The sequence below is a fragment of the Dermacentor variabilis genome, chromosome 9 (assembly GCF_050947875.1).
Source record: "Dermacentor variabilis isolate Ectoservices chromosome 9, ASM5094787v1, whole genome shotgun sequence".
NCBI lineage: Eukaryota > Metazoa > Arthropoda > Arachnida > Ixodida > Ixodidae > Dermacentor > Dermacentor variabilis.
In genome coordinates, this window is record NC_134576.1 from 85,070,297 (window position 1) to 85,082,524 (window position 12,228).

The following is a 12,228-nucleotide window of genomic DNA, read 5'->3' on the forward strand; positions in this document are numbered from 1 at the left end:
TTCAGCCGGTGGGCTCTATGGGAGTCTCCGCTCCTGTTGAAGGGAGACTTGCTCTATGATTAATATCGCATATTTGAAGGGGGCAGCTTCCTTTGGCTCTTCTGCGCGTTTTTGTAAATGGCTGCTATACTTTCTCTGGTTTTGTAAAGGGAGCATGTTCTCGCTCAAACCAGTTGCGGGAAGCGTTCATCGAAGAGCCCTAGAAGCACTTGCTCTCGCGCGAGAGTTTTTGCCGTCTACATGCCTAAATCTAAACGTCGGAATTGCCATGGAGGGTTCCTGTAAAAATTACTATAAGTGAACACTGGCGCTACTGCCTACTGGAGCTGCCGTTATGGCGGTTCAGTCGAACCGGAATGATGGAAAAAAGTGGGTTTACTGATACTTCCTCTTTTTGACTTCCAAAAGCTATGTGACTTTGCAAATTGATCCCCTTCAACAAATATTTTGTTTTAAAAGAAACCATTCCAAATAAACACGTACGAAGGAAGAGAATAACGGCCCTGCTTTATTTACGAAAGCATGATTGGTTGAAAATTTTTAAACAGAAAGCGTAATAAATAACTTCGCAAGAAGCTTCGCTAGCTTCGTGTTGGTAGTTCGTCTGCTACGCCTGCACGTGATTTGCAATGTCCTCGCCATCATCGTCGCGCTCTTTTTCCGTCCTCCAGCGGCGACTATTTCCTGCAGGTGGGAGTCGCTGCCGTATTAGACGTGGCCAACAACTTCTGACTGGATCCACTACAAAGCAGTGACACGGAAAGTGCGGCAAGCGACAACTATCGATATCCATCCGCACCGCTAAAAATAGTACGAACCATTTGTCGTGAGCGCTTTGGGAATGAGGCATATGCCGGAGCAGGACATAAGACGGGGTAAAAGTTGGCACAGCATCAGGCTTGTGGGGGGTACGTAGTCTTGGTGGAAGACCATCGGACGGCTCTAAGCTCGGCGGGTATTGTTTATACCAGGCACGCTCCAAACGCAACGAGCAAATCTGACTGCTCTTCAGCGGGGTCCATTCTAAGCGTCCAGCGGCGCTCACGAACTCGGACCACTTCTGCCGCTTATCGACGCCGACGGTAGCGAACGAGCAAGACAGGTGAGCTGGCGATAGGCCTAGCTCACTGGCGGTCGGATCCAAGGCCCATGGCCCTTGCGATCTGTCCGAAGCTCGTAATAAAGTACCTATATTTGTCAGCGCAATGAACGTCTGCACATTTATGTCGCTCATAAGGGAGAATACGATTAGTTTTTCCGACGCCGTTGGTACCGATGAGAAAACACGTTAGCCAGGGGAGCCGCTTCGCAAAGACGAGTGCAGCGGCGGCTGCGCTGTCCGCTTGCGTATCAAAAAAATCACGCCAACGATTTACTATTTCGCGCAACGTTTTAAGGCATGCACACTTTCGAGGTCACTTTACTCCCAGTAATTTCGTTTCTCAAACAAATTTTAGCCGATTTTTGGGCTGCCATGTGCCACGAAAAAAAAAAAGAATAAACACGCCTGGGTGATCAGAGCGGCGAGATACTTGCTCGCAGGGCTCGCCCCGACAACAACGCGAACTCGTGACGTAGCGTTTTTTCAGTTGTTTACAATCCTTCCTTGATGTTGACGTCGTGAGGTGCTGCGCTTTGCTGTTGGCATCGCGCACGTACTTCAAGATTGATGTTAAATATGTTCTAAACTATATATTCGCGATTGATATATTGTAGACAATGTGTGCGTGTGCCCGCATAAATCGAACTCACACGTTAACTCCGATATTTTGTCCAAGTACTCCTTTAAAGATGTATGCAGGTTTCGCGTGGGCATTGGTTGAAAACCAAAGAAAGGTAATCGATCGTGCGCCAACGTGGGTACATCAGAGCGCGACAAAAAAGCAGGAATGCACCGAGACTTGTATCGAGATTAGGCACCGAAATGGATACTCAGCAAATTCGGCGGTAAATAGCGGTGAAAATTTTCCTGTGATCAGCACCCTAAAACAGGGCTTGAATCTAGGCTCCTTGGCTAAATCAGTGTCCGCGCGCCACTAGCAGCAGAGGCAGGAATCAGGCGGCGGAACTAAAAGGCTGGGGAACGCGGCCATATGTCTGTTGCTGAACGTTCGAGTTCGGCCGTGCTGGCCATGGCATACCATACCAGGGTGCACCCAGATGATTCGAGGGGATAGTAAACGTGAAGCTACGAACGCCGATGGTTTTTTTCGTTGGATATACCTCGTACACTATCGATGCGCGTCACCTGCAACGCCGCTCCTCATCCCGCCCGCTTTGCAAGGCACCTGGTAGCTGCCAGGGCGCAGTCACGCTGCTATGGCTACAGAACAGTAGTTCCATCAAGTGCGCGCGACACGCTAACTCGCTCGTCGTATCGTTAGAACACCGGCCGACGAGCTCGAACCCAGTGCTGAACATTGGTGTTACTGTCAATGCTGCGCCCGTCGCGCGAAACAGCCGATTTGTAAACAACCATTCGTGTTTTTTTGTCACCAAACTGGGTCCACTACATCAAGAACACTCATTCTTGCCTTCGCAGCCGCAATATAGAACGGCATCTGATAAAGGCAGTGTAGCAATATCACAGAAAGCGTTCTTGAATAACAGTTTTATTGGTTTCGTTGAAACCACACACTTTCGGCGTATTCTTTAATTCATCGTGTGACGCTAAGAACATCTGTGCAAGAGAATTGAACACTTAGTGTTAGTTAACAGTGCAATAAACGCAACCAGTTTGCTAAAATGTTGTAACCGAACGGCAATAAAACGCGAATATATCTCGGGGATTTCTTAAAACGTACGCGACAGTAAAATGACAGTGCACATTAACAGCTTTTGGTATCGTTCAGCCCTTGCTACAAGGGCATCAGCCGGAACCCATAAAAGCGAGAAAATACATACGCGACGACACTATTTGGGTCCGTTTAAAATACTTCCTTGCGGAACGCAAACTGGTGCCGGTTGCAGTGATCGTGCAGAATCTGGCTGAGCGCTGGCGGTCCGCAGTAGAACACGGTCACCTTTCCTTTCTTTTGTTCCTTGATCCCCTGGAAAACTTTTTCCCAGTCCGGCCTGCCGGGCTGGGTCCGGCTCTTGAGCCCCGATATGAGACACCGCTTGTCCTTCTCGTGCAGCAGGTCTAGCGCTAGTTGGAGACCCACTGCCTTCATGTCCGTACGACTCAGCGCCGACGTGATGTAGATGTGAACGTCCAGGAACCGCTCCAGGACGTCCCCCAGGAGCGCCTGCTCGGCCTCCAAGTCGCTCAGCAGTCGCACAAACCACTCGAGAGACTGTTGGCTGCGGTTGATCCAGATGAAGTCAACCTTGCGAAGCTTCATGACGCTGCTCGGGAGTTTCTCGACCCAACAGTGGCTACATTGCGGGCACGTGGACCGTGCCTGGTAATACCTATTTGAAGAGAACAAAACGTCGATAATCAAGAGAGGAGTGTTATGGCGCAGAGAGTGGTTCATTCGAGGCGAATCAGCTGTTAAAGACAATAGAGCAGTGTAGGAGAGCAGACTATCTGCATATTACAAAGAGTCGTGTAAAAGGAGCAGTTCGTGCTTTATTTCATTGCTTCTGGATGAATTTGCGGGATAATAGGAGATACGATCCTTACAGGAACAAAGGCGAGAAATCCGGAGGGTAAATTATTTCGAACTTATTTATTTGCCTCAGACTGAACTGCTCCTACAGACTCGCAAAATTGACAGATCTACCCAGTACTACAATGCAGCCAGATGGATGACTACACTATGTCGTCACGCGGATAAGATAATTTGGTCATGCTTCTTTACGTGTTTGGTTCAAGTGGACGTAGTGGCATGAAGCGTACATATTCAAGGCCTCATTTGTGTATTTTTCGCTACAGCGTGTACTTTAAAAATGTACACGTGCCTCGTTGTAGCCTATCAATTGTATCCTCGTACATATATGTGAAAGATCACTTGTTCATGTTGCAAATATGTCATTGTCTGTAAGTCTATTTATCGAACTTTACTTGGGGAATGTAGTCGCAACTTGTGGATCTTAGCCACGTGTGACAATGCGTAAGCAGTGTGGCAGACTCAACTGTAAATGACATCTACACTATGCGAAGCATTAGAAATGTCTCAGGGTATTGGCTTGCACATGAAGAATTGTTAAGGGTGTTCTATTCCGCCTATCAATGCACGCGTGCGCGGCATAATGGAAACGCGCCAAGCGTTTCAGCGCACTGGCTTGCACGTTAAAGGTGTTCTATTCCACCTACCAATGCGTAGTGCGTCCGAACAGTGTCAACTGAAGCCGCAGCAGAAGTATTGCTAGCTGCCACTCAATAAACCCACTCAAACAGATGCGGTTTTTCTGCACATGCACTATTCCTCTCATGTGCTGAACAGTGATCTTATTGCATTGTCCAAACGCGCGCGTGCAACGTCTCTACCGAACTTTTCCGCCATCAGAAACAACTAACCATGATACTACGGGCCGGACAAGAATAGCTCAGTTGAGGCTTGCGATCGGTCGTCTTTCTCGTCTCGAGCTTTTGCGCTTTCTATTGCAAGAATTTTTATAACAAGCGCAATATTTTCTACAATACCACAAAATACTTCTGTTTGACTCTCCCCATACAGATTCAAGTACTGCTTTTCAGCTCCAACCATCTGTTTGAATACACTCGGCTTGCGAAGGCAGATTGTGCTCTAATATGCTCGCACGAGTAAGCATGCACTAAATGGAAGGCTAACAGTGCATTACAGGGTATTAACATTTTTAGTCTGCTGGTATTACTTTAATTCCTATTTTTTTTAGAGGTTCAGTACGTCTAAACTACAGAAAAACAATGCCAACCTTGCAGCGTCCTAAAATAGTTTGATATAATAGTTTTTTTCAAGCAAGTTTTCTTTTCTACTCTGTTCTGACGTCCTGACATAGCATGTGGTCACGTGGTAGCAGACCACTGAGACGTCTTGACATTCGCTCCAGCATCGCTATGCTGCTACATCGTTCTACACAATGATTAGCAACATGCGAGGCAACTTAACGAGCCGGAGCCGAGTAAGTGTGCTAGAGCCGTAAAGTCCGGCTCCCACGTGACCACGTACTGTGTCATGACGTCACAAAGCAGTACCATACTGTGAAGCGGAACCAAAGCTGGTTGTGGCGACGCTATTGTAAAGATCACGTGTGGTCCTCCGAGGCTTCTGCCCATATTTTCTAGGGTCTCGAGGTTTGGGACTTTGCACTTAATGCAAAAAAAAAGAGTGAATAGTCCTAAGTACGACGTCAGTGCCTCTTCAACGGTACGCTTACCTGTACATGATGCTCTGAAGGATGCTCGCGAACGGCGTCACTCCAATGCCAGCAGCGACAAGGACCGCATGCTGGGCCTGAAAGATGTGGCTCGAAGGCGAGCCGTAGGGTCCGTCGATACGCACCGTCAACGGGTTTCTGGCGATGATCAGGCTCGTGTAGTCAGCGTAGCGCGCCCCTGTCTCGAGGCCCCTCCCGACGATGGCCTGCAGTTCGTGGCCGGCGTCCAGAAAGGCGCAGCTGTCCCTCGGCTGCGTGCCCCGAGGCATAAGCACCACGCTTTCCGAGTCCCGGAGCCTGTTCTTGTCCAGGTAGGCACCCTCGATTCCGTCCAGAGAATGCAACCGCAAATCCGAGGCGCTCACCTACGTAGGCAAAATATATAAGACATACCCGCGGTTTGAAGTGGAAATAGAAGTGCAAGGATGAGACCAGAGTATGCGAAAGAAAGAAGCTGCTAGAGCTATTGCGTGGTTTAACGTCCCGAAACGGCACGGTCGGGTGCCGATTCTTTTGCCATCTCAGGGTTTTTAACATGCACCTAAAGCACGGTTCACGAGCTTTCTTTTTTGGATTTTGTAGTCGAATTTTGTATTCGCATTCTCATTGATCTTTTACTGCATCTTTATTGCACTTCTGCTTGGAACACTCAAAATGCGTCATTTTACGTGTCACGCACTTTTCTCTCGCGCACCGTTTTGCGTGTCTGCATCGTGTCCGAAAAGACGTTATCAAAGACGCAATGCTATGTGCGGCCCTTCGACGATAAAGAAAAACGGGAGTCTTCGGGTGGTGAGGGTGATTACAGCATCAGTCAGCTTTCGCATGCATTTTATTTTGTTCTTTATTTTTCAGCTGTGTAGCCACCAGTTCTGGCCTTCGCGCTTCGCGGAAATATATGGCGATATGTCACCTTCAGACTACGCCGATTCACTAATACAGGAACATGCAGCAAGAACGACAACAGGAAAAAAATAACTATTTGATTGAAGCCGTAGGCATCTTTGTAGAAGCAGAACGGTTCCTGCAGCAAACTGATTGAGCATGCTCTGCATACTCAATGGTGGCTTGTTCATGCCATTCTCTGTAGGATAATCTTATTCAGAGGGAGAAACACGTAGTTCTATTGTGGCAGTATCCCCTCATTTTCGACGGAAACAGCGCAGACGCACTACACTGCAGGCTTCCTGAATAGCATCGAAACTAATCATGTAGCTTCTAGTCTACATTGCGCCCTGAAGGAAGAATAATTTCGTTGTTCACTTACCCTTCCGGATGGAGGAAGCTCAGACGCTTCGCGCCTAAAGTTGTCGAAGTACTGGTAGAGGTGGTTCGTCCAGCCCCCGAAGGAGCGAATGTGAAGCCATATGACGTCGTCCTTCTCGGGCGCGCTGCTGATGGTGAACGGGTGCCACTCGAATCGCGCCAGACACGGAATGTTCAGGTAGATGTAGTCACCGGGGTGATAGTCAAAGTCGGGAGGCTTCTTCAGCACAAGGTGGATCACTTTAGAGGGCAAGATGACCCCCTTGAGCACCGTCGTCATGCCGTACGAGCTGAAAAATCTGCAGGCACGCGCCAACATCTCCATCGCGAGCAGCAGACCGGGGACGAGGAACCACTTCCAGAAGTTGGGCGCGTGCAGCACCAGGACGAACCAGAAGACGGTGTACAGCAGGTGGGTGAAGTAGAATACTTCGAACCGGCCACTGCGACGTAGGCAGGGCAGCGAACAGACGACCATCACAGTGAGGACAACTAGAAGAACCCAACCGGTCAGGGACGCAGTGCCGCCTACCCAGCCGATGTCGTGATGGGTCGTGAACAAGTAGAGCGCCAGCATGTGGCAGTCGCCCTTAGAGAGGCGAACGAAGTTTAGCACGTGAGCAACAGTATGAAGAACGCTATACACAAATATGCACCAACCTGTCAGCTTGTGATAATATATGCTGCTATCCAGTGGCAGGAATCTGCCCGCACCGTGGCTACGAAGCCAAGTGACACAGTGTCTTAGTACTGGAAGTGCCGTGAAAGCGCAGACGAAGTTCAGGAGCTGGCCGAACTCGCGGGCGACCAGCTCGTACTTGCTGTGCAGACCCATGGTTGGCGCGTCGGGCATCCACTCGACTTCGGCGCCATCTTGAGTGTCGAAATAGTGACTGTCACCGGAATGGTTCAAACCGGCCAGCGCGCCCATCTGCCAGGTTAACACTTGAAACCAGTAGCGATCGATGCTCTCTCTGAGGTCCCGGTGCTTCATCGATTCAGCTTCCATACGGCTCAGGAACACCATCAACTGGAGGGCGAAGAAGAAAAAGCAAAAAGCTACGCTTACTGCGTTGTTCCTTACGTATATCCGCGTAAGCTTCTTGGGCCAACGCGACGTAAGCGTTGGCTTCCCGGAACGGCGACTTGAGGGCGGAAGGAGCCAGCGCTCCACACTGACGGTCAGGTTCTCGTAAAGACCCGGTCTGCTCTGAAGCTGGCAGCGGAGTTCGTCCAGAGTTACAGACCCCGTTTCATCGCGGTCGGCGTCTTCGAAGAGCACGTTGGTCAACTCGTCGAGTTCGTACTCGGTAAATTGAAGGCCGTTCTCTTCCATGCACGCTCGCATCACGTCTCGCAGTTCCTGCGGTTGGATGAGACCATCACCGTCGACGTCATAGAGCTGGAACAGGATCGTGAGTTTGTCGTCCTGCGACTTTTTGGCGAAGCGCTTCATGGCTGCGATGAACTCGTCCAGCGATATGGTGCCAGATTTGTCGGTATCGAAGAGTTGGAACATTCGCTCGGCAAAGAAGGCGTTGCGGGACTGCACGATCTGTCGGAACTGCTCTCGGTTCAACTCTTGTCCTGGTCCGACTGCTTCGCGGAACACACGTTCCAGTTGGCTCAGGTTTTCGAAGGTTAGCCCAGTAGGGGACTCGGCTTCGGGCAGCCTGGCGATGATATCCATGTCGTGTCTTGGTACCAGTCGATCTAGCCTCTAATAAAAATTTAAATAACTCGCCCTTGCACAGTCGCGGCTGAAATATGATTCAAGCTATCTTCAAAAACGCATTTGCGAATAATGCAAACGCATTGTCAAGTCGTAAACGCCGACGAATGAATCCCACACGGAAGGATCGTGGAAACTTACGGCACTTCGGTGCTGCAGCTGCAGTGGAGCGAATACCACTGAGCTCATACATCAAAATCGGCCAGCCCAGTGTGCTGAACGGAAGCTAACTTATAAGTGACGTTCCTGCCTGCGTAGCAATCGGTGGATGTCACCGCTTGTCGTAGTGCGCCACCGCTGCCTCAAAGCCTTCCGACAAACTGGTAACTTGCCGCACAACTCATGGCCACGTTCGGCGCAAGCAGATATCTCGCCGATTTTCCGATGTTCTCTCTACGATAGCCTTCAGCCATCCCATCTTTTTCCGCACGTGCTGGTGAAACGCAGCTCCAAAGCAGAGGTGCTTGCAAAAAGCAAAGCAAGCCAGTTTTGCCCATATAAAAAAGATATGACCGCATGTATTGTACTGCTTTCGCCGACACGTACAACGTAATAGCACGTGATTACCGCCTGCTGCTTGAACACTAAAACAAGTCACGCTACAGTACGGTCGACGTTGTAAACGGACGCTCACAGTGGCTTCGATGTGGCAAAGCGACTATGGCGTAAAGAATTCAAATCCGCAGTGAGGTGGATAAGTTCGCTGCGTTCATCACCAGCAGGATACGTTCGTTATAGCACAAGTCTGATGTACGAGCTACGTTTTCATATCGCGCGAAGCTACAATTCTGCGAGAGCTTCCTGATCAGTCAACGCCCCCTAAACATGCTCAAGCTCCAGCACTACGAATGATCCGCTCGTCAAAACTGCAGGTAAAAAAAGTTGCTTACTAATCATATTGAGGAACTTATACAATTGGGAAAAGCAAGCTTGAGCCTATAGTCACAGGGTAAACAGAAAAAAAAAGAGCGCACGAAGAGTGAAGTTATCAACTGACGTTATTGTTAGAGGACGTAATCATTGCAATGAAAACCGCTTTTTTTCTCGTCGAAGTTTATCCCTATGTGCAAACAAATAATTGAATTGCCACTTCCTTCTTCGTGTCTTGGTCGTTGTCATCGTTAAATATGTCCTTAGAATTGGCATGAATTCTACTTGGGACCGTAATGAATGCAACAGCTTTGCGCTACATTTACCTTGGCCTGTATCTTTTTGACGCTTTGGTCTGCAGGACGCCAAACCTCTGTCGGAATGAGAGAAAGTTGCTTCACGAAGAAGTGTCGCACACAGTTCATAATTGCTTTTTTTTTATCAGTAGAAATAAACCTTCGCGGCGACCGAGCAACATGAACAGGGTGCCAAGTCTGGCGAGTGTACCACTTTCCATTGTACGACACGCCACAACAGCGTGTCGTTCATGTCGTACATGAAAAATTTTATATAATATATATGAATGGGAAAACGGCGCCGCGGTAGCTCAATGGGTTAGAGCATCGAACGCGTATTGCGAAGACGTGGGATCGTTCCCCACCTGCGATAAGTTGTTTCTACAGCGAAGCTGTTAAAGGCTACGTTAACCACTATCATGTCCGCGTGTAGAGAAAAACTATCATCATTAGTAATGGCTCGAGCGCTGTCGTCTTCTTTCACAGCTGGCTCATTGGCACCCCTCTGCACTACCGCGCGAACGCGCTCGTGCCACTGCTGCCGCGTTCGTCGGCATCATTATTCCTAATGAATAAATCAATGAATGAATTAATTAATTATGAAACACAAAGAGATAACCAATAATTGAGAAAGAGTTGAATGAACCGCCGGGATTCACCCAGTGATGAACACGGGGCCACACGTTTCAGCTTCGCTGGTTGACCATCTGTACGGAGGGCTTGGGCCGACAGTTTTTTTGACCGACTTTCATTGCCATTAATTTATGATTTCTTTAATTCACTTAGTAAGTACATGTAATTTCCCCTATTTCGTCCTTGGTGTCATTGTTTGTTGGCTTGTCATCATATGTTTAATAAAAAATCGGGCTTTTCTGTTAACCCAGTTTCTTGTTCGTTATATATATATAACGTTATATATATATATATATATATATATATATATATATATATATATATATATATATATATCTTGCATTTCAAGAGACTTCGTGTCACCTCGAGGAATTGTTCACTGAAGCGACGGCCTTGCATAAGAATTTATAAGACCGTATAGTAGGACACAGTTCAATTTCACAGCCTGAGTCCTCACTCAACACCAAGACCATGGCGACTCTCGGTGGCGTAATCTTATTTCGTGTAATTCAATGTCGTATACTTGGCTATCACTAATACTGCTTCGCCTTTCCGGCAAAACTGCAGCCTCTCTCTGTCTTTCTTCTTTTCCTTTTCTGTAATTCCGACTATAAGCACTCCTGAGCATGAGTGCGGTTGATTCTGATTTCGAGTGAATCCGGCTTGTCCTCTTTCGGTTACTGGGTACATTATACAGGGTGACCAAACTATCATGCACCAAGACTTTGAAAAAGAGTAGTTGCGTTACTCGAAGAAAACCTAGTGCATATTGTTTCCAGCACAGTAGAGTAGCCAACAGTAACCCTTTCGTTCCTGAAATTTAAATATACAATTGCAATTAATTAATAGATTCGACAAGTACTGGCCTAATTATCAAAGTGTCAATGAGACATTTGTAGGTACCCCCAAATGACGTCTAGCTGCTGTATTTCCAGCGACGTGCAATTGCGTGCAATTTCTTCGGACTGGCAAACAAACCTCACAAGATATCAAGAATACCACGTGACCGCGCTCCCACCCGCATCATAAATCAGCGCCTTCATATAAGCTCATTGAAAGCAACTGCATTGCCTGTTGCAAACCCGAGGAGACAGTGCATCATCTTGATAATGGTACGGAATGGGCACCAACAGCAGGTTTCCCGGCTTCGCAGTTATTCCTTCCTCTCATTTCTACGTCACACTTATCCGTCTCTCAAGGCCGACTGATCACATTGATAACAAAAGCACCTTGACAACGCGGCCGAAGCGCCACTTTGACCCCGTACGAAACGTGAAAAACAATAGAATAGGCACAGCATGTTTAAAAAATCCCGGCTTTGCTCACACCGCATCTACAGAGTGCGCGCGCAGCTATATGTCGCGTCAGAAGCTTGCTTCGGACCAAAGTCAAATTAAAGAGACGGTTTTAGTTTTCACGAAAGTGTATACGTGCTACAAAAACAGGTTGGAGTCAAAAAATAAAAGCGAAATAAACAGACCGGTAAGCGACCAACGGTGTAGAGAAAAGGCAAAGCCGATGCGTTCAAGAAAGTAAATATACCACTTCTAAATGAGCCGAATTGGCAATCGGGGCACCTGCAGAAAAAACAAACAAAAATCGATCACATTTTCGTGTGCTCTCATTACCTATGAATTCGTAAGCGCCGTTGAACACCAGCTGCTGCCTAGAGGACGTGTTCGAATAGGTCTCCTTCTGCAGCTACGCAGTGTTGAGTCCGCTTTGACTTCTTCAGTGGCTTTCTTGATTTCCGATGCTACAATTCTACGGCAGACATCAGTTATCGTTGTCTTGAGCTAGTCTTATATCCGCCTCGACCACGTAAGCCCGATCTTTCACATAACCTCAAAGAAAGAAATCGAGTGGAGAGAGATCAGATGACCTAGCCTGCCAATTTACAGGTCTGTGCGTTCCTATACATGGCGCATGAAAAGTCGCACTCAGCCAGTTTCGTGCTCGGCTGCTGCTGTGTGCTGGTGCTCCATCTTGCTGATACCACAGAAGTGGAAGACATGACAGCGGGTCTTCACTGAGAAACTCATCCACCGCTTCTTCAAGGATTTCGTTCACGTGACGCTCTGCAGTTAGTGTGTGATCGAAGAAGGTGTGACAGATTATAGCTCTAGG

General features: G+C 48.0%; 1 protein-coding gene across 1 annotated transcript; it reads right to left on the reverse strand.

Annotated features, from left to right (window-relative positions):
• Window positions 1-2,648: 2,648 nt before the first annotated feature.
• Nox (NADPH oxidase) lies at window positions 2,649-8,272 on the reverse strand. The gene is made up of 3 exons (XM_075670563.1): window positions 6,572-8,272; window positions 5,305-5,669; window positions 2,649-3,414 (listed from the first exon to the last, which is right to left on the reverse strand). Exons 1-3 carry the CDS (start codon window positions 8,258-8,260, stop codon window positions 2,928-2,930), a joined length of 2,541 nt encoding a protein of 846 aa, XP_075526678.1. The 5' UTR covers window positions 8,261-8,272; the 3' UTR covers window positions 2,649-2,927.
• Between the last annotated feature and the right edge of the window lie 3,956 nt (window positions 8,273-12,228).

Excerpts from the sequence above, each read along its gene's own strand:
- Nox (XM_075670563.1), bottom strand. The coding sequence starts at position 8,260 with ATGGATATCATCGCCAGGCTGCCCGAAGCCGAGTCCCCTACTGGGCTA. Across the intron at positions 5,670-6,571 it reads AGCTTCCTCCATCCGGAAGG|GTGAGCGCCTCGGATTTGCG; the intron begins GTAAGTGAACAA and ends TTGCCTACGTAG. Across the intron at positions 3,415-5,304 it reads CTTCAGAGCATCATGTACAG|GTATTACCAGGCACGGTCCA; the intron begins GTAAGCGTACCG and ends CTCTTCAAATAG.